This window comes from Schistocerca gregaria, chromosome 9 (genome assembly GCF_023897955.1).
Source record: "Schistocerca gregaria isolate iqSchGreg1 chromosome 9, iqSchGreg1.2, whole genome shotgun sequence".
In the NCBI taxonomy this organism is placed as follows: domain Eukaryota; kingdom Metazoa; phylum Arthropoda; class Insecta; order Orthoptera; family Acrididae; genus Schistocerca; species Schistocerca gregaria.
The window spans coordinates 240883342-240906785 of NC_064928.1; the positions used below are offsets into that span (position 1 = coordinate 240883342).

At 40.8% G+C, this 23444-nt stretch overlaps 1 protein-coding gene across 3 annotated transcripts in view; it reads left to right on the forward strand.

The window, feature by feature from the left end:
• The window catches only part of LOC126292187 (protein lin-52 homolog), a 66347-nt gene continuing 42903 nt past the window's right edge, over window positions 1-23444 (forward strand). The window contains exons 1-3 of one of the 3 annotated variants that reach the window (XM_049986028.1): window positions 1-415; window positions 511-594; window positions 3326-3427. In XM_049986028.1, the coding sequence (XP_049841985.1) occupies window positions 370-415; window positions 511-594; window positions 3326-3427 (232 nt within the window). In that variant the 5' untranslated portion in view covers window positions 1-369. Of the gene's footprint in view, window positions 429-510; window positions 595-3325; window positions 3428-23444 lie in introns of all 3 variants that reach the window. The other 2 variants (XM_049986029.1, XM_049986027.1) reach the window with 2 other exon arrangements.

The following is a 23444-nucleotide window of genomic DNA, read 5'->3' on the forward strand; positions in this document are numbered from 1 at the left end:
CTTTCAACGTATATGGTCCCTGAGTAGTACCAATGTCTAAAGCACAGGTCAAACATAACATTTATTATTCACAAATGTTACAATACGGTACATATTTTTTATTTGTCAAAATATGTTTCGTCAAAAGCTGAAAAATAAAACTATTATGCTATCTTGGTCACACTACTACAGCAATGCCAGTTACCGAATCACGCACTGCAAAATACATATTTCTTTGAAAAATATTTATGAACCCAATATTTTGATAACTATGTGACGTTCACGTTCACATTTTTATCTCGTAAAATAAGCAATATAATTGCCACAATTACCACAGGTGGTGTCGCTAAAAGGTGTCATTGGCGGCACTGTTTCAATTCTGAGAATCATATGAATGCGGAAATGGCGAATGCTTCAAATGCGAGAATTCATCAAGGTAGGAAACAAAGGTATTTCGTCATAATGTAAAGGATTTTCATAGCATGTTTCTTATTCGGCGTGGTTATTTCATTACGTGAAATTTATTTGTAGTAAGCAGCATGTCAGAACTGGACGAAAATTTGTTGAGTATGGAAAACCTCGATAGGGCGTCTCCAGAATTGTGGCCCGAAAAAAGTGAGTATTGCTGAGAAATATAGTTTTCATTTTGTGTTGCCAGCTAGTGATTGTCTAAAACTTAAGAATAAATAACTCGTTCGAATTTATAAATATGCAAAATGCTGTCTCTATGCTGTACATTGCCGTTTCGTTGTTTGTTGTTGTAATGAGAACCATTAAATATTTGTTATATTAGATTGGGTATTAACCCTTAGGTAGGCGCGTGGGATGGATTCCCATATACGGGCGCCAGGGGTCATTTACGTCCCCGTGTACAGTACGTACGTACGTACACGTTCAGTAATGGTAATTTTCGCTGTATGGCCTTCGAAATATTCTTCCATGATAGAGGAAACAAATAACTCATTTACAAAACAAAGGTGAAGGATTTTATTGAATACGCTTGAAAATAAACAGCAACACAAACAGAGTATGGAGAATTTGTATTCATATTCCAAATATAGGTCATTCTAAATCATCGATACAGTCTCCACATATTATGTTTGCATGAACTTTGCAAATAAAGGATTTGCATGATGCAGTCTCTGTGAAGGTTCTTAGTCATCTTTTTGTGGGGCTGATTTTGCACCTCCCACAAGAAGATCCAGGAATATCAGTGACCACTCCAAACGGTTTTATATCCTCTCCTAAATGTAATTCAGTTTTTGTTCCTGAAGGTCAAGGGAATGTTATCTATCCATTGCCACATTTTGATGTGGTTTTCAACCAATGATTCTCTCAAGATGCCTAGAAATTTTCTTCATAGTAGGTAACCAGTTTCGGGCCACGTTACGGGCTTACAGCAAATGTCCATTTATATGTATTATATTTAGAAAATTGAAAAATATAGATAGTGACCAACTTCTTGCTCATCTAACAATATTAAAATTTGTACAGAATTGATTGCATGTATTGACCCCACCTTTGGTACCGTGGTAAAATGTATTTCGGCCATTCCTTACACACCAGTTGATATGTTAATGGCTGCATTGTGATGCACTATTAAAAATAAAGTTAGGCCACTTGTTATTTTTGACAGTAATATATGATACTAAAGTCATATCTTTAGTAAATCCAAAGACACTGCTATACATTGTTTTATGCATACTAGGCTGAAATTCTGGTGAAGTTTCACGCTTTTCATAAAGTGCCCACAACTGTTAACTTTTTCATAAGGCAAAGCTGAACTAGTTGGTAACTCGTAGACCAATTGTCAAAAGTTATATTCCTGTTGATACCTGCAACAGGTTGTCAACCTGTTCACAGTTGATAATACAGTGTTCTCTTGTCCATTTGTGTGCCTCCATGTATATCAAAGATGACTAAATAATTCATTGCGGTGTCTACTAGTCTGAAAACATTTATTCCATATCTTTCAGGTTTTTGCAGCAAATATTGTGTAAATGGACATTTCCCCCTGAAAGGTATAAGCTCTCTGTCAGTTCTGCAGTATTCACTTGGGCTGAATGCATTTTTACCATTATTATTTATAGCAGTGAGAAAGTCCCTTACAGGTGCTAACTTATGTTCTCTTCTCGTTTCATAGGTGTGATGTCATCAAATCTGACAATTCTAAGAAAGAATGCCCTCTCCTAAATTGTCATAATTTACACGAGTGGAAGGGACCATGGCCTTTTGTCGTCTGGTACCTTCAAAGCCCCCCCCCCCCCCTCCCCCACAAACCAACCAACCACATGAGTGGCTTTGTGAAGCAAAGCCAAATAGAGTAGTCCAAAAACAGTTTATTTCTTCTCTTGCCTTATATTTGGCATCCACTCTCTGGAATATTTATTTTTTACTGATTCTGTGTATATATTGGTGCAATTTACTACTGAGGTCACTATATTTTCATCAAATGAAATAGAAAATGAATGGATGACAGACAGTAGACATCTGGAGCACACCTTTCTTCCAGTGAATTGGGTTATAGTTATTGTTATGTTTCTGCGTTATGAGGGTTCTGGCTGGTATTTCCTTTTTACCATTTTACAGGTTTCTCTTTTGATACAAAAAAATTCTATCGTCCAGGCAGCCTATTTTGGATTCACTTCCTTCTTGTTCTCTGCCAGAAGCAAGATCTCTCCTCCTCGTGTTCCTCATCTATTTCATCCCTCTCCCGCCAACAAAGTTCCTCCCATAGTTCTTTAGTTGTGCAGAATGCAGCTATCTAAAAATATGGTGACTGGAAATGGTACATTTGAAAAAATGATAATGAAGCATCATAAAGGTCGTCAGTGCAACGAAATATATATAAAAGGTTGAAACGAATGTATATAGTACTTACTTCATTGTACCTCAGTAAGAATTATATAATTTACCCCTGTATGTATAGCGAATTAAAATTCTAAAAGCAACTCAGCTCCATACCAACTGACATTCCCAGGGGTGTGGGGTCAGAACTGTCTTGCAAGGCTCACAACAACTAGATAGTGGCTGGCATGTTGACTGAAACACACTAATGGCATAGTGCAGTGAAGATGGAAAGGAACTGAAAATGTAAACAATGGCAGGTGGTGCGTATTAGGATGTGACAAGTTGGATCGTGCACGTAGACAAAAATGACCCCACAGGTCCAGTAAAGGGTTAATTGAGAACCAATTTCAGCATATAAACTGCATTTTAGCCTTCATTCATTGAGTCATGAAGAGTGTAAAGATCTTGACATTCTTTTAAATGCTTTACTGTTATGTAGTTTCTAATTTATAGAAATAGTCTTTACTTAGTTTTAGCACTTAAACTGTGTTGTTAGTTCCAGGAATGTCAAATTTTGTAAATCAAACAGCAGCAGCTAATACTAGTGGCCAGCCTTGGAACAAAGAACTAGACAGTGAGGATATAAACTTGCTGCACCGTGAGTTACAGTGTTCTTATGGACTGATTAATTAATTAATTAATTACTTGATTCATCCACCTGTAGGCAATCTGCATTGTATGAATGTAGTCAAAATGTTCACTATTTTCAGATTATTTATACATACTGTGCTACACAAGCATATCTTAATACATTTAATATTGAAGCCTTTGTGGCCCAATAAAGCAAAATATATTTTGGGAAAAAATATAAAATAATTACACTAATATATCGAATGAGAGGATTACTCTTGCATTTTTTACTGCACATGGTTTCACTGTAAAACCACTTTTCCAGAATGAACAGTTCTCAGATACGGCAGTCAATCTGTTCACAGTATGAAGCAGGATAGTTCTTCACATTATTAACATACATGCCTACATCACACACTTCACAACTCCACTTAGTACGACTGGTATTAGCTGCTTTGTTACAAAGTACACGTGTAAGGTTATTGAAAGTTTTCTCAGGTGCTACGTTGGGTTTTGAAGGAGTTCTTTCCACCATTTGGGGTTGACTTTGTAGCTCTTGAAAGACATGCAGTGATTGCAAGGAGATACACTAGGAACGACATGGATGTGCCCTGTTCACATCTTTATTTGAAAATTGGCTACTAGTTCACAACAGTCGCAGCATATGACGCCACCACTTTTTACTTTTTTTGCCGGTTTCATGTAGGGACTTTATTATATCCATGCAGGTATCCCATATGAGGATTGTAATCTTTTACAGGTTGTAGGCACCATATCTCAGCTCCTGTGCTGTCATTTTTTTTCTTGTGGATGTTGACGCGTCCTTTGTTTTGTCAATTGCAGAAAAAGAGGGTGTTTTTTTTTTTTTTAACCTTTCATAACATAAGAGACAATTTCTTCTTCAGAACAGACAAATTGGAAGTCTCACTAATTAATGGAAAATCTCATATAAAGATGTGAAACAATTACTAACAAAGAGATAGAGGGGCTGGCCAGTACTTACCTCAGCTCAGTACAGCCGATAGAAACATAAAAAACAACCGAAAATTTAAGTTCCTAGCTTTCGAAATAAATGTTCCTTCATCAGGGAGGAGAGAGGGAAAAGAAAGGGAAGAAGGGAAAGTGGATTTAGTTACTCACAACCCAGGTTATGAAGCAACAGGGAAAGGAAAACAGGGAAGGTAGCAAGGATGGAGGCATGGTTGTAAGAGGGAAGCCAAAGTTATTCTACTGCAGGTACTGTGCCAGCTTCAAACCAAAGAGGATGCATACAGAAGTAAAGAGGTGTGTAGTATAAAGATGTAGGATGAAAAGATGCATGAATGGCTAAAGAGGAAAGGGAAAGAGGAGAAGACTGAAAAATAAATGGGAGTGAGGTTGTTTAACATAGGTTCAGTCCAGGGGGATGGCGGGATGAAAGGATGTGCTAGAGCGCAAGTTCAGAGGGACTGGTGTTGGGTGGGAGAAGCCAAATGGCACATACGGTGTAGCAGGTTCCTAGGTCCCTAGAATTATGCTGGAGGGCATGCTCCGCTACTGGGTATTGGACATCTCCTAGGCGGACAGTTCGTCTGTGTCCGTTCATGCGCTCAGCCAGTTTAGTTGTTGTCATACCAATGTAAAAGGCTGTGCAGTGCAGGCATGTCAGCTGATAAATGACATGTGTAGTCTCATGCGTGGCCCTGCCTTGAATTGTGTATGTTTTCCCAGTAGCGGGGCTGGAATAGGTGGTTGTGGGGGGGGGGGGGGGATGCATGGGGCAGGTTTTGCAGCGGGGTCGGTTACAGGGGTAGGAACTGCTGGGTAGAGAAGGTAGTCTGTGAATACTGCAGGGTTTAACAAGGATGTTATGGAGGTTAGGGGGGACGACGAAAGGCAACTCTGGGTGGTGTGGGGAGAAGTCTCCTCTGTCTACCCTCTTCTCACTGCTGAAATCTAAAGACATCCCAACTCACCCTCGGTGAACAGAGGTAATGAAGTAAAATAATTATTGAGAAATGCCTTGTGGTTCAATCCATGAAGGCTTTGTCGTAATTTTGACTCTAGCACCTTTATTTATTTCGTAGTGTTTCCTGCGGCTTTATAGTAAGTAACAGCTGGTGCTGTTCCACATCCCAGAGGATCTCCCGATTATGAATCAACTGGAACGAGAAGTACATTTAATCTAACCTCATCTCAAACTGTAATATGCAGCTGTTTCCATTTGCTTGCAACAATATTTTATGATCCCTATTTGTTGGCCTCTGGGGTAAATATTGCTTCACACTGGAACAGCCCATGTATCTGATATTCAATCGCACACTGGTTCTCTGTTGATTGATAAGAGTGATAGAAAGGACCGGAAATGTAGAAGAGGATGTACCTTGTATAATTTACCATAGCCACCTTCTCCTTTCTTGGGCTGCTGCTCATTGTCATTTACATTGTTGCCCAGCAACCAAGAAAATATATTTCATGAGAACACTGAATAAATGTATGTAACTCCCTACACAGGATCAGAAGACCAGTGATGTTTATACTGGGTCATCTCTTTGTGCCCGTTAGTAGAACAATAAACATTTCCAGATATGTGTATTAAGGCAAAATGGAAAAATAATGTCTTTTGCCCCTAAACTTCCCATTACATTTACGTACCTTACAGACGGCTGTTGTGTGATGTAAAATCTCTACTTTATCACTGTAGTATTTATAAGGACATGCTGTCTAGGGAGGACAAAAGTAAAGCCCTATGGAAAAAAGACTGCAATTAATATACCATAGGTATATATGTATATAAAGTGGTATAAATAAAATAGAAAGAAACTTCCACATGGGAAAAATATATTAAAAACAGATTCCAAGACTTACCAAGCGGGAAAGCGCCGGCAGACAGGCACATGAACAAAACACACAAACACACACACAGAATTACGAGCTTTCGCAACTGGCAGTTGCTTCGTCAGGAAAGAGGGAAGGAGAGGGAAAAATGAAAGGATGTGGGTTTTAAGGGAGAGGGTAAGGAGTTATTCCAATCCCGGGAGCGGGAAGACTTCCCTTAGGGGGGAAAAAAAAGGACAGGTGTACACGCGCGCGCGCACACACACAAGCAGACATATTTCACTAGGACGTATATAAAGTGGTTCCTTTGTATTGTATCATCTTATCATTCTGTGTTAAAATGTATTGAATGTTGTTTGTACTCTTGTATTCACATATTTGTAAGTTCCATTTCCTTGAAATGGTTTCCTGTAAGCTGACTTATATTTGGACAATATCCATATAGTATTTATTGTCTACAGATGAATAAATAAAATAAGTAAATAAATCTTGCAAGAAATCTACATATTTCATCTTCATTTGTATGCACAAAATTTGTTGAGCCGCCCATCTTTTGAATTGCATTTAGATTTGTTTCATATATTATTGTAAGTAACAACTCTGGAGGGAATAGTGTAAGAAAGATTTCTGTTGGTGATTCTTTGCCCCCTTCAGCACTAGGACGTGTATTGTCATAAGTCTTTTGAACCTTTTTAAATCAGAAACTGCTCCCATGTAACTGCATCATCAGCTGTTGTTTGCAGCACTTGCTATTGATATGGAGAATCACGTTAAGTTACTGACAACTATACTGGTTCATCATTGAAAATAGAATGGTTTAGAACTTGTATGTATTTCATTGTCAAAACTCTAACTTTCACTATGAGATATACAACAGTCGGTCACTTCGTATTTCATCATGTATCGCCAATGGCAAGGAAAGCATATATGAAGAAGAGAAATTTGTTAACATCGAGTATAGATTTCAGTGTCAAAGTCTTTCCTGAAAGTACTTGTGTGGAGTGTAGCCATGTATGGACATGAAACATGGACACTAAATAGTTTTGACAAGAAGAAAGTAGAAGCTTTCGAAATGGGGTGCTACAGGAGAATGCTGAAGATTAGATGGGTAGATCACATAACTAACGAGGAGGTACTGAATAGGATTTGGGAAAAGAGGAATTTATGGCACACCTTGACTAGAAGGGATCGGTTGGTAGGACACGTTCTGTGGCTTGAAGGGATCACCAATTTAGCATTGGAGGAAAGTGTGGAAGGTAAATATTGTAGAGGGATACCAAGGGATGAATACACTAAGCAGATTCAGAAGGATGTAGGTTGCAGTAGTTAATCAGAGATGAAGCAGCTTGCACAGGATAGAATAGCATGGAGAGCTGCAGCAAAACAGTCACTGAGCTGTAAACCACAAACATTTCCATTAATATTTCAGTATCTAACTCACTTGCTTTGAATTTTCTTCTGGAACAGTGGGTGAACACTCAAAGCCTTAAAAGAAAAAAATCCTCACTAACTGGTGTCAGTCTCCCACGGTTTAAACAAGCCTGTGGCCATTCATGCTGCCCTTCTCTGTATATGTTCAATATCCCGTGTTAGTCCTATCTGGTATGGGTCCCACACACTTCAGCAGTATTGTAGAACGAATCGCACTAGTGATTTTTAAGCAATCTCCTTTGCAGACTGACTGTGGTTTTCCAGTACTCTACCAATAAACTGAAGTTTACAACCTGCTTTACCCACAACTGAACCCATGTGATCAGTCCATTTCATATCCCTACAGAGTGTTACACCGAGATATTTGTATGGGTTGGACAATTCCAACAGTGACTCATTGATATTGTAGTCATAGGACACTAAGCTCGCGGTGTTTTTTAAAGCAAAATTTTACATTTGTGAACGTTTAGATTAAGTTGCCAATCTCTGCACCATACTGAAGTCTTATCAAGATCTGACTGAATGTTTATCCAGCTTCTTTCAGGTAACACTTCATCATAGATAATTGCATGCTCTGCAAAAAACCTGATTTTGCTGTTACTAATGTGTGCAGGGTAGTTAATGTACAATATGAACAGCCAGGGTCCCAACACGCTTCCCTCGGGCACACCCAGTGTTACTTCATCTGATGATGACTTTCCATACAAGATAACATGCTCTGTGCTCTCCCTACCAGAAAATCCTCAATCCAGTCACAAATTTCATTTGATACCTCATTATGATAGTACTTTTGACAGTAAGCGTAGGTCCAGTACTGAGTCAAATGCTTCTCAGAAGTGAAGAAACATTGCATGTACCTGGTTGTCATCATCCAGCGCTTTCAATATGTCATATGAGGAAACTCTGAGTTAGGTTTCACATGCACAGAATTTTCAAAACCTGTGCTGGTTGGCATTGAGGTGGTCATTGTGTTAGACACCTCGTTTTGTTGGAGCTGAGAATATGTTCTAAGATTTTACAACAAATTGACGTCATGGATGGTAATTTTGTGAATCGCTTTTAGTACCCTTCTTGTAGATGGATGTGACCTGTGCCTTTCTCCATGCACTGGGCATGGTTTTTTGTTCGAGGGATCTATGATGGATACAGTTAGAAGAGGAGCTCACTTGGCTGTAAATTCAGTATAGAATCTGACAGGCATTCCATTGGGGCCTGGAGATTTGTTCGATTTCAACAGCTTTATCTGTTTCTCAACACCATTGACACTAATACTTATTTCATTCATCTTTTCAGTGGTACGAGGATTGAATTGGGACAATTTTCCTGGGTTTTCCTTTCTAAAGGGACATTTGAAAATGGAGTTAAGCATTTCACCTTTTGCTTTGCTACACTCAATTTCAGTTCCTGTCTCATTTGCTAAGGACTGGGCTCTAACTTCGGTGCCACTAACAGTCTTTACATACAACCAGAATTTCTTTCGTTTCTGTGTCCAGTGCATGTTCAGCTATTCTATTAAACTTGAGCCAGAGATTCTGTACATGCTCCTCCCCTGTGTTGAAAGTTAAGATCCTCATGAACATTGAGATACGGCACTTCTTTTTTTTATCTAGTTTACTGAACATATATTTCTTACTGGGTGTTTTAGTTGCCTGTGTCCTCGGAGTCTTTTTGACACCATGACTGAATAAAATCTTCTTGGTTTTCAAGCTGCATCAATTCAAATCAAATTCTCGCACTAGTTCCACCATCACTAAAGTAAAACTACTGACTGCCAGTGCTGGCATTATTTCTCACTTGCATACCTACATTTATGGCTGCTGGCACCAATCGGAGAGGGCCAAAACAATGTGTGTGTGGGAGACGAGTTGGGCAGCTCGTAGCTGCTCTGGCCCACCGAGGGAGCGATTGACATTACGTGGCACAAGGAGTCGGTGCCACATTTGAAACTGCCGCTCCCGCCTCCCTGCAAACATTAAGCATCCGTTGTTGCTTCCTTTCAACATACTCAGTGAATAGACCTGGTCTCTGTTGAAATTGTTGCTGTTCATTCTAATTTCAGCCACCTCCTTTGTAAAGGAGTCCCAGTATGTTGACACATGAGCCAAGACTCTCGTGTTCTAAGGCTGTATTTTGTGTCCGTTTTCAAGGCAGTGCTCAGCTGTGGCTGATTTGTAGAGCTGCCTTTGCTTAATGTTTTTCTTGTGTTCCGTGCAACGCTCCGCAAGTGTGCGAATTGTCTGCACTAGATAGATGCGGCCGCACTTACAAGAAGGGACACCATAGATACCAGGCACATGAACAGCTATGTCATCTTTAGCAGGGCATTTGTAATGTCTCTTTTGCGGTAGCCATTCTACCTGAACACATAGCTCAAGTGCTGCAAATAAGGCTGTAGGTGGTCGTCGTCAGAAATAAATTTAGCCCTCTGTATTAATATGTTCAGGACCACTTCATTTTGTACAGGGTGGTGAAAACTACTGGTGTTCAAATATCGATCAGTGTGCATCAGTTTCCTTTGCACTGAATGACCAAGGCAGCCTTCTGCTCAACTAAAACCTCCAAGAACGCTAGCTTGCCATCCTTCTCCATCTCGATGGTAAATTTAATGTTGGGATGGACACCTTTCATGTTATTTACGAACTGCTACATTGTATTCTCACCGTTAGTCCAGATGAGGAAGGTGTCATCAACATGCCTAAGGAGCGAGATGGACCCAACACCAGGGTTCAGAGCCTGCTCCTCAAAGTGCTCGATGAAGAAATTCTCAACTGCAGCAGACACCTTCCGCGGATGCATTGTTTCGGCCCGCTCTAATTGGTGCCAGTGGCCATAATCATAGGTATGTAAGTGGGAAATAATGCTAACCCAGGAAGTCTGTAGTTTTACTCCTGATGACAACGGTGGAGTTAGACATTAAAAGCTCAAGAATTTGATTCAAATTGTTGTGGCTTGAAACCCGATAAGTAGTATTAACACATGTAGTTGCTTTCTTTGTCAACAGTGAATTTAGTGATTGCTACTGTTAGTTCCATAAATAGTTCTACTAGTGTAACTGAACTTGGGTAATGTAAAGTAGATCATTGGCACAGCGGAAAGTTCCACAGGACTGGAAGAAGGCCCAGGACATAGCAATATATAAAAAGGGTAGAAAATCGGATGCACATAATTACCTGCCAGTTTCACTGACATAGATTTGTTGTAGAATCATGGAACATATTTTGTGTTCAGACATAATGATCTTTCTAGACTCTGAGAAGCTTATTTGCAGAAACCAGCACTGTTTTAGGAAACAGCAGTCATGTGAGACACAGCTGTCCCACTTTGTGCATGATATACAACAGGCTCTAGATACCGGCTCCCAGGTTGATGCCATATTTCTCGACTTTTGAAAGGCGTTAGACTCAGTTCCACACTGTTGCTCGCTCCAAAAAATGTGTGCTTACGGTCTATCTGATGACATATCTACATCTACATCTACATGACTACTCTGCAATTCACATTTAAGTGCTTGGCAGAGGGTTCATCGAACCACAATCATACTCTCTACTATTCCACTCCCGAACAGCGAGCGGGAAAAACGAACACCTAAACCTTTCTGTTCGAGCTCTGATTTCTCTTATTTTATTTTGATGATCATTCCTACCTATGTAGGTTGGGCTCAACAAAATATTTTCGTATTCGGAAGAGAAAGTTGGTGACGGAAATTTCGTAAAAAGGTCTCGCCGCGACGAAAAACGTCTATGCTGTAATGACTTCCATCCCAACTCGTGTATCATATCTGCCACACTCTCTCCCCTATAACGCGATAATACAAAACGAGCTGCCCTTCTTTGCATCCTCTCGATGTCCTCCGTCAATCCCACCTGGTAAGGATCCCACACCGCGCAGCAATATTCTAACAGAGGACGAACGAGTGTAGTGTAAGCTGTCTCTTTAGTGGACTTGTTGCATCTTCTAAGTGACCTGCCAATGAAACGCAACCTTTGGCTCGCCTTCCCGACAATATTATCTATGTGGTCCTTCCAACTGAAGTTGTTCGTAATTTTAACACCCAGGTACTTAGTTGAATTGACAGCCTTGAGAATTGTACTATTTATCGAGTAATCGAATTCCAACGGATTTCTTTTGGAACTCATGTGGATCATCTCACACTTTTCGTTATTTAGCGTCAACTGCCACCTGACACACGATACAGCAATCTTTTCTAAATCGCTTTGCAGCTGATACTGGTCTTCGGATGACCTTACTAGACGGTAAATTACAGCATCATCTGCGAACAGTCTTAGAGAACTGCTCAGATTGTCACCCAGGTCATTTATATAGATCAGGAACAGTAGAGGTCTCGGGACGCTTCCCTGTGGAACACCTGATATCACTTCAGTTTCACTCGATGATTTGCCGTCTATTACTACGAACTGCGACCTTCCTGACAGGAAATCGCGAATCCAGTCGCACAACTGAGACGATACCCCATAGCTCCGCAGCTTGATTAGAAGTCGCTTGTGAGGAACGATGTCAAAAGCTTTCCGGAAATCTAGAAATACGGAATCAACTTGAGATCCCCTGTCGATAGCGGCCATTACTTCGTGCGAATAAAGAGCTAGCTGCGTTGCACAAGAGCGATGTTTCCTGAAGCCATGCTGATTACGTGTCAATAGATCGTTCCCTTCGAGGTGATTCATAATGTTTGAATACAGTATATGCTCCAAAACCCTACTGCAAACAGACGTCAATGATATAGGTCTGTAGTTAAATGGATTACTCCTACTACCCTTCTTGAACACTGGTGCGACCTGCGCAATTTTCCAATCTGTAGGTACAGATCTATCGGTGAGCGAGCGGTTGTATATGAGTGCTAAGTAGGGAGCTATAGTATCAGCGTAATCTGAAAGGAAGACTTGCCCGTATCAAGCGATTTGAGTTGCTTCGCAACCCCTAAGGTATCTACTTCTAAGAAACTCGTGCTAGCAGATGTTCGTGTTTCAAATTCTGGAATATTCCATTCGTCTTCCCTGGTGAAGGATTTCGGAAAACTGCGTTCAATAACTCCGCTTTAGCGGCACAGTCGTCGATAACAGTACCATCGGCACTGCGCAGCGAAGGTATTGACTGCGTCTTGCCGCTTGTGTACTTTACATACGACCAGAATTTCTTCGGATTTTCTACCAAATTTCGAGACAATGTTTTGTTGTGAAACCTATTAAAGGCATCTCGCATCGAAGTACGTGCCAAATTTCGCGCGTCTGTAAATTTTAGCCCATCTTCAGGATTTCGCGTTCTTCTGAACTTCGCATGCTTTTTCCGTTGCCTCTGCAACAGCGTTCGGACCTGTTTTGTGTACCACGGGGGATCCGTTCCATCTCTTACCAATTTATGAGGTATGAATATCTCAATTGCTGTTGCTACTATATCTTTGAATTTGAGCCACATCTCGTCTACATTCGCATAGTCAGTTCGGAGGGAATTGAAATTGTCTTTTAGGGAGGCTTCTAGTGGCACTTTATCCGCTTTTTTAAATAAAATTATTTTGCGTTTGTTTCTGATGGATTTGGAAGAAACGGTATTGAACCTAGCTACAACGACCTTGTGATCACTAATCCCTGTATCAGTCATGATGCTCTCTATCAGCTCTGGATTGTTTGTGGCCAAGAGGTCAAGTGTGTTTTCGCAACCATTTACAATTCGCGTGGGTTCGTGGACTAACTGCTCGAAATAATTTTCGGAGAATGCATTTAGGACAATCTCGGAAGACGTTTTCTGCCTACCACCGGTTTTGAGCAAGTATTTTTGCCAACATACCGAGGGTAAGTTGAAGTCCCCACCAACTATAACCGTATGAGTGGGGTATTTATTTGTTACGAGACTCAAACTTTCTCTGAACTGTTCCGCAACTGTATCATCGGAGTCTGGGGGTCGGTAGAAGGAGCCAATTATTAACTTAATTCGGCTGTTAAGTATAACCTCCACCCACACCAATTCGCACGGAGTATCTACTTCGACTTCACTACAAGATAAACCACTACTGACAGACACAAACACTCCACCACCAATTCTGCCTAATTTATCTTTCCTGTACACCGTCTGAGACTTCGTAAAAATTTCTGCAGAACTTATTTCAGGCTTTAACCAGCTTTCTGTACCTATAACAGATATCAGCTTCTGTGCTTTCTATTAGCGCTTGAAGCTCAGGGACTTTTCCAGCGCAACTACAACGATTTACAACTAAAATTCTGACTGTTCCTTGATCCAAGCACGTCCTGTAATTGCCAAGCACCCTTTGACATTGCAGCCCATCCCGCACTTTCCCGAGACCTTCTAACGTAAAAAACCGCCCAGTCCACGCCACACAGCCTCCGCTACCCGTGTAGCTGCCAGCTGAGTGTAGTGAACTCCTGACCTATTCAGCGGAACCCGAAACCCCACCACCCTATGGCGCAAGTCTAGGAACATATGCGGTTGTATAGAAAGTTTCCTAACAGACAGAGCAGTATGTCGTCCTGAATGAGGTGACTACAACAGAAACAAGTATAACTTCACACGTGCCCCAGGGCAGCACAATAGATCAGCTGCTTTGTAAGATTTAAATAAACGATCTGCTTGATGGTATTGACAGCGGCATTAGACTGTTTGCCGATGGTGCTGTAGTCTACAGGAAAGCAGTATCGCATGAGTTTTGTACAAATCGATAAGAATTTGCAGAAAATAAATGCTCGGTGCAATGACTGGCAGTTATCTTTCACTATTAGTAATTGTAACCTACTGTGTATAACCGCAAAAATCCCCATTAACCCTGTGGCGTATAGTGTCCACTACAGTGGACAGCTGTTAATGGTCGTTTCTGTGGCATTTTCAGTGAGTCCTGAGGCTGCAAATGCACACAGTTCACTGCAGTGGGCACTTCCTACTGGTGTTGTTCTGCATGCATTTTCAGCCTCATGACTGACTGAAAACACCAGAGAATTGACCATTAAAAGTTGTCCACTCCCGTGAAATTCATGCAACACAGGATTAATGTAAGACTACAAAATAAATGCCCAGTCTTTGGAAGCAGTAACATCTGTCTAGTGTCTGGGTGTGATTATTTGAAACGATCTTAAATGGAATTATAAGATTACACAAGTAACTGGCAGGGTGAACTCTAGATTGTGGTTTATTGGTAGAATCCTGAAGCAATGCAGTCCTTCAACAAAGGAAATTGCTTACAACACGTAGTTCGTCCAGTCTTGATAGTATTGTTCGTCTGTATTGACCCTTACCAGTTGGGTCTGATTCAAGTGATTGAGAAAGTCCAAAGAAGATTTTAGCCATTGCAAGAGCATTACAAATTTCATAGAAAGGTTGAAGTGGGGCACACTTGGAGATATAAGACATGTTAAACGGAAGGGGCTGCTCACTAAATTCCGAAATTCGATCTTCGCCGAGGATGTAGAGCATATACACTCCTGGAAAAAGGAAAAAAAGAACACATTGACACCGGTGTGTCAGACCCACCATACTTGCTCCGGACACTGCGAGAGGGCTGTACAAGCAATGATCACACGCACGGCACAGCGGACACACCAGGAACTGCGGTGTTGGCCGTCGAATGGTGCTAGCTGCGCAGCATTTGTGCACCGCCGTCGTCAGTGTCAGCCAGTTTGCCGTGGCATACGGAGCTCCATCGCAGTCTTTAACACTGGTAGCATGCCGCGACAGCGTGGACGTGAACCGTATGTGCAGTTGACGGACTTTGAGCGAGGGCGTATAGTGGGCATGTGGGAGGCCGGGTGGACGTACCGCCGAATTGCTCAACACGTGGGGCGTGAGGTCTCCACAGTACATCGATGTTGTCGCCAGTGGTCGGCGGAAGGTGCACGTGCCCGTCGACCTGGGACCGGACCGCAGCGACGCACGCCAAGACCGTAGGATCCTACGCAGTGCCGTAGGGGACCACACCGCCACTTCCCAGCAAATTAGGGACACTGTTGCTCCTGGGGTATCGGCGAGGACCATTCGCAACCGTCTCCATGAAGCTGGGCTACGGTCCTGCACACCGTTAGGCCGTCTTCCGCTCACGCCCCAACATCGTGCAGCCCGCCTCCAGTGGTGCCGCGACAGGCGTGAATGGAGGGACGAATGGAGACGTGTCGTCTTCAGCGATGAGAGTCGCTTCTGCCTTGGTGCCAATGATGGTCGTATGCGTGTTTGGCGCCGTGCAGGTGAGCGCCACAATCAGGACTGCATACGACCGAGGCACACAGGGCCAACACCCGGCATCATGGTGTGGGGAGCGATCTCTTACACTGGCCGTACACCTCTGGTGATCGTCGAGGGTACACTGAATAGTGCACAGTACATCCAAACCGTCATCGAACCCATCGTTCTACCATTCGTAGACCGGCAAGGGAACTTGCTGTTCCAACAGGACAATGCATGTCCGCATGTATCCCGTGCCACCCAACGTGCTCTAGAAGGTGTAAGTCAACTACCCTGGCCAGCAAGATCTCCGGATCTGTCCCCCATTGAGCATGTTTGGGACTGGATGAAGCGTCGTCTCACACAGTCTGCACGTCCAATACGAATGCTGGTCCAACTGAGGCGCCAGGTGGAAATGGCATGGCAAGCCGTTCCACAGGACTACATCCAGCATCTCTACGATCGTCTCCATGGGAGAATAGCAGCCTGCGTTGCTGCGAAAGGTGGATATACACTGTACTAGTGCCGACATTGTGCATGCTCTGTTGCCTGTGTCTATGTGCCTGTGGTTCTGTCAGTGTGATCATGTGATGTATCTGACCCCAGGAATGTGTCAATAAAGTTTCCCCTTCCTGGGACAATGAATTCACGGTGTTCTTATTTCAATTTCCAGGAGTGTATTATTACCATAAACTATCAAATCGTGCAATGATCACCATTCAAAGATAGGGAAATTAGAGCTCGTACTGAGGCATTGAACCAGCCATTTTTCCCTCGTGCGATCACGATCCGTGAGTGGAACGGGGGGGATATGACTTTTCCGCGAATTGTGCCCTCCGCCACACAGTGTTAGGTGGCTAGTGGAGTATATGTGTAGATGTATAGTTTTTTTTTTTTTTTTCCCCAGTAGCTGTAAAATTTTACCATGACTAAGTAGTGTGGGCTCTGTGTACATTTGCGAGTAGTCGGTTACAGTGTGGAATTTGTTCAAAGTACTTTCATTGGGGGGGGGGGGGGGGGAGTGGAATCACTCGCGGAAAAATTCCTGTATGTAGTAGTTGGTGTTGGAGCTGCACCTTTTTTAGACTGAAGTCAGCTGATATGTATACCTGCTTAAAGGAAGTCCCTCTAACTAAGGGCTCACCTTCAGAGGATGTAATGTGTCCAAGTAGAAGAAGGAATTAGCATATTTCATCAAAATATAAGAGGTATTAGAAATAAAGTCAGTGAACTGCTTATTGGTGTTGACTATGAAATTATTGGTATATAAGAGCACCACTGAAATAATTTGACAATTCAGAGGCTTCCTTTACCAGGATACATATCAGCTGGCAGTTTTCAAGAAGTTACTTGCGGGATGGGGGAGTGCCTATGTACGTAAAAAAAACCATTTGGCTTCATAGATGTATCATGGCACTGCACTGAACAGATATTTGAATGTTGTGCAGGGGCAGTTGAATTTATTGAAACTAAACTTCTAGTAGTTGTTGTTGTTGTATAGGCCCCCCTAACTCTGTATTCAGATCATTTCTGCTCAAGCTGGAGGGGGTACGTTATTCACTTTGTAGGAAATACCAGAAATTAGTCATGGTGGCTTAAATATAAATTTGTATATGATGGGGCAAGAAAAAGGATGTTGGTATATCTCAAAAATTCATATGATCTGATGCAGACTATTTTTTCCAACTAGGGTGCAGGGGAACAGTACCACAGCCATAGACAATATTTTTATTCATTCTTCATTACTAGATGGGCATTCTGTTAGTAAAAGGGTGAATGGCCTTTCAGACCGTGATGCACAATTTTTAACACTGAAAGGCTTTAGTACTCAAACAAATGTCACATTTAATTACAAACTATGTAGGAAAGTTAATCCAACAACAGTAGTTTTTTAAACCCTGTCAAGGAACAAGAGTGGCAGGATGTTTATAGTGCCGATAACATAGATGGTAAATATAATGCTTTCCTTAACACATTTCCCATGCTCTTTGAGAGTTGCTTTCCATTACAACATTCTAAACGGGGGGTACTAGCTGTAATAGGCAGCCTGGGTGGCTGACTAGTGGGATATCATGTAGAACAGAGTGAGAATTAAGTCAAAATGTTAGAAATAGTCACAATCAAGGTACAGTATCCATTACAATCAGTATTGTAAGGTGCTTAATAAATGTTATTAGAAAGGCAAAGAGTATTTGGTATGCAAATAGAATAACTAACTCACAGGATAAAATTAAAACCATATGGTCAGTTGTGAAGGAAGTGTCTGATCAGCAGCACAAGGTCGGCGATATAAAGTCAGTTCGCAGTAAAAATATTTCTGTACTGATAATTCAAATATATGTACAGTATTTAACGATCATTTTCTGAGCATTGCTGAAGAATTAAATAAAAATTTAAGTTTCTACAGGGAATTGTATAACTTTCTTGGCAAATGCCTTTCCGAGATTGATGTCTGAAGTACTCAACTACGATACAAGCAAGAGGGAGATTGAGTCAATAATTAAGTCACTGAGAACTAAGGACTCTCATTGTCATGGAGTGCCTATCAGAATATCAAAGTGCTGTGCTGCACATGTTAGCCCAGTATTTAGCCATATTTGTAATTTTACCTTTAGGAATGGTCAGTTTCCTGAACAATTAAAGTTCTCAGTAGTAAAGCTGCTTTATAAAAAATGGAGAGAGGGATAATGTAGATAATTTTAGACCTCTTTCTATACCATCAGTATTTGCTAAAGTTATTGAAAAGGCCGTGTGTATAAGAATAATTGATCATTTTATATGTGCAGTTGGACTTCAGAAGTCATTTAACAACTAAAAGTGCTATATTCTCTTTTCTCTGTGAGGTACTGAACGCGTTAAACAAAAGGTTTTAAATGCTAGGAATATTTTTGAATTTAACTAAGGTATTCAATTGCATTAATCACAAAATACTGCTCCAGAAGTTGGACCATTACAGAATATATGGGAAGTAGCTCGCAGACAGCAGACAGCACAAGGCCATTATTCACAATAATGAGAGAGGCTATGTTGTGGGGTCTGAGATTATTTATATAAATGGTATGCCCTCTAGTATATGGGTAACTCTAATATATATCAGTTTGCTGATGACACTAGCTTGGTAGTAAAGGATGTCGTGTACAACTTTGGCCCGGTTCCAAATTGTGCATTTCATGATGTAAGTTCATGGCTTGTAGAAAATAAATTAATCCTAAATCACAGTGAGACTCGGTTTTTACAGTTTCTAACGCACAATTCAACAAAACCAGACGTTTTAATTTCACAGAATGAGCATGTCGTTGTTGTTCTGGTTGTTGTTGTTGTTGTTCTGGTTGTTGTTGTTGTTGTTCTGGTTGTTGTTGTTGTTGTTCTGGTTGTTGTTGTTGTTGTTCTGGTTGTTGTTGTTGTTGTTCTGGTTGTTGTTGTTGTTGTTGTTCTGGTTGTTGTTGTTGTTGTTGTTCTGGTTGTTGTTGTTGTTGTTGTTGTTGTTCTGGTTGTTGTTGTTGTTGTTCTGGTTGTTGTTGTTGTTGTTCTGGTTGTTGTTCTGGTTGTTGTTGTTGTTGTTGTTCTGGTTGTTGTTGTTGTTGTTGTTGTTGTTCTGGTTGTTGTTGTTGTTGTTGTCCTGGTTGTTGTTCTGGTTGTTGTTGTTGTTGTTGTTGTTGTTCTGGTTGTTGTTGTTGTTGTTGTCCTGGTTGTTGTTCTGGTTGTTGTTGTTCTGGTTGTTGTTCTGGTTGTTGTTGTTGTTCTGGTTGTTGTTCTGGTTGTTCTGGTTGTTGTTGTTGTTGTTCTGGTTGTTGTTGTTGTTGTTCTGGTTGTTGTTGTTGTTCTGGTTGTTGTTGTTGTTCTGGTTGTTGTTGTTGTTCTGGTTGTTGTTGTTTTGTCTTCAGTCCAGAGACTGTTTTGATGCTGCTCTCCATGCTACTCTGTACCGTGCAAGCTTTTTCACCCCCCAGTACCTACTGCAACCTATATCCTTCTGAATCTGCTTAGTGTATTCATCTCTTGGTCTCCCTCTACGATTTTTACCCTCTGTGCTGCCGTTCAAAACTGAATTGGTGATCACTTGATGCCTCAGAATATGTTCTACCAACAGATCTCTTCTTCTAGTCAAGTTGTGCCACAAATTTCTCTTCTCCCCAATTCTATTCAGTACCTCATCATTAGTTATGTGATCTACCCATCTAATCTTCGGCATCCTTCTGTAGCATCACATTTCGAAAGCTTCTGTTCTCTTTTTGTCTAAACTATTTATCCTCCATGTTTCACTTCCATACATGGCTACACTCCATACAAATACTTTCAGAAAAGACTTCCTGACACTTAAATCTATACTCGATGTTAACAAATTTTTCCTCTTCAAAAACGCTTTCCTTGCCATTGCCAGTCTGCATTTTATATCCTCTCTACTTCGACCATCATCAGTTATTTTGCTCCACAAATAGCAAAACTCATTTACTACTTTCAGTGTCTCGTTTCCTAATCTAATTCCCTCAGCATCACCCAATTTAATTAGAGTACATTCCATAATCCTCATTTTGCTTTTGTTGATGTTCATCTTATATCCTCCTTTCAAGACACTGTCCATTCCGTTTAGCTGCACTTCCAGGTCCTTTGCTGTCTCTGACAGAATTACAATGTCATCGGTGAACCTCAGTTTTTATTTCTTCTCCATGGATTTTAATACCTACTGCAAACTTTTCTTTTGCTTCCTTTATTCCTTTATGGCTTGCTCAATATACAGATTGAATAACATCGAGGATAGGCTACAACCCTGTCTCACTCCCTTCCCAACCACTTCTTCCCTTTCATGCCCCTCGGCTCTTCTAACTGCCATCTGCTTTCTGTACAAATTGTAAATAGCCATTTGCTCCCTGTATTTTACCCTTGCCACCTTCAGAATTTGAAAGAGAGTATTCCAGTCAGCATTGTCAAAAGCTTTCTCTAAGTCTACAAATGATAGAAAATAGATTAACGAAAGTCAAACCTACGTTTCCAAGATAAGTCTTAGGGTCGGTATTGCCTCACTTGTTCCAACATTTCTACGGAATCCAAAGTAATCTCCCCTGAGGTCGGCTTCTACCAGTTTTTCCGTTCATCTGTAAAGAATTTGCGTTAGTATTTTGCAGTCCTGGCTTATTAAACTGATAGTTCGGTAATTTTCACGTCTGTCAACCCCTGCTTTCTTTGGGATTGGAATTATTATATTCTTCTTGAAGTCTGAGGGTATTTCACCTGTCTCAAACATCTTGCTCACCAGATGGGAGAGCCAGCCCTAACAAAACTCTACCAAGGCTGTCAGTAGTTCTAACGGAATGTTGTCTACTCCCAGGGCCTTGTTTCTACTCAGGTCTTTCAGTGCTCTGTCAAACTTTTCACGCAGTATCGTATCTCTCATTTCATCTTCATCTACATCCTTTTCCATTTCCATAATATTGTCCTCAAGTACATTGCCCTTGTATAGATCCTCTACATCCTCCTTCTACCTTTCTGCTTTCCTTTCTCTGCTCAGAACGGGGTTTCCATCTGAGCTCTTGCTATTCATGCAAATGGTTCTCTTTTCTCCAAAGGTCTCTTTAATTTTCCTGTAGGCAGTATCTGTCTTACCCTTAGTGAGACCAGCCTCTACATCCTTACATTTGTCCACTAACCATCCCTGCTTAGCCATTTTGCACTTCCTGTGGATCTCATTTTTGAGACGTTTGTATTCCTTTTTGCCTGCTTTATTTACTGCATTTTTATATTTTCTCCTTTCATCAATTAAATTCAATATTTCTTCTGTTGCCCAAGGATTTCTAGCAGCCCTTGTTTTTTGTACTTACTTGATACTCTGCTGCCTTCACTACTTCATCTCTCAAAGCTACCCATTCTTCTTCTACTGTATTTCTTTCTCCCATGCTTGTCAATCATTCCCTAAAGCTCTCCCTCAAACTCTCTACAGCCTCTGGTTCTGTCAGTTTATCCAGGTTCCATCTCCTTAAATTCACACCTTTTTACAGTTTCTTCAGTTTTTATCTACAGGTCATAATCGATAGATTGTGGTCAGAGTCCACATCTGCCCCTGGAAATGTCTTAAAATTTAAAACCGTGTTCCTAAATCTCTGTTTTACCAGTATATAATCTATGTGAAACCTGTTAGTATCTCCAGGCTTCTTCCATGTATACAGCCTTCTTTTATGATTCTTGAACCAAGTGTTGGCTATGATTAAGTTATGCTCTGTGAAAAATTCTACCAGGCGGCTTCCTCTTTCATTCCTTGCCCCCATTCCATATTCACATACTATGTTTCCTTCTTTCTTTTTCTTCTACTGAATTTCAGTCACCCACGACTATTAAATTTTTTGTCTCCCTTCACTATCTGAATAATTTCTTTTATCTCATCATACATTTCATCAATCTCTTTGTCATTTGCGGGAGCTAGTCGGCATATAAACTTGTACTACTGTGGTAGATGTGGACTTCGTATCTATCTTGGCCACAATAATGTATTCACTATGCTGTTTGTTGTAGCTTACCCACATTCCTATTTTTTTTATTCATTATAAACCTACTCCTGCATTACACCTATTTTATTTTGTATTCATAACCCTGTATTCACCTGATCAGAAGTCTTGTTCCTCCTGCCACCGAACTTCACTAATTCCCACTATATCTAACTTTAACCTATCCATTTCCCTTTTTAAATTTTCTAGCCTACCTGCCGATTAAGGGATCTGACATTCCACGCTCTGATCCGTAGATCGCCAGTTTTATTTCTCCTGATAACGTCATCCTCTAGAGTAGTCCCCGCCCAGAGATCCGAATTGGTAACTATTTTACATCCGGAATATTTTACCCAAGAGGACGCCATCATCATTTAACCATACAGTAAAGCTGCATGCCCTCGGGAAAAATTGCGGCTGTAGTTTCCCCTTGCTTTCATCCGTTCGCAGTACCAGCACAGCAAGGTCGTTTTGGTTAGTGTTAAGACCAGATCAGTCGATCATACAAACTGTTTCCCCTGCAACTACTGAAAAGTCTGCTGCCCCTCTTCAGGAACCACACGTTTGTCTGGCCTCTCAACAGATACCCCTCCGTTGTGGTTGCACCTACGGTATGGCTATCTGTATAATTGAGGCACGCAAGCCTCCCCACCAATGACATGGTCCCTGGTTCATCGAGGGGAGAATGGGCATATGATTAGTGAAACTGAACAGTTCAAATTTCTGAGTGTTCAGATAGATAGTAAGTTGTGGAAAGCCCACATTCAGGATCTCGTTCAAAACTTAATGCTGCCATTTTTACTATTCGTACGGTACCTGGAATGAGCGATCATTCGACACGAAAATTAGTCTACTTCGTTTATTTTCATTCGCTTATGTCATACGGTATCATATTTTGGTTAAACTCTTCCTATTTTGAAAGGATTTTTTTATCTTTTGTTTTATTTTTTTTTTGTTTTATTTATTTTTTGTTTTATTTATATTTTTTTCGTTTGTTTTATTTATATTTTTTTCGTTTGTTTTATTTATATTTTTTTCGTTTGTTTTATTTATATTTTTTTTGTTTGTTTTATTTATATTTTTTTTGTTTGTTTTATTTATATTTTTTTTTGTTTTTGCTCAGAAACAGACTTTTCAAGCAATAAC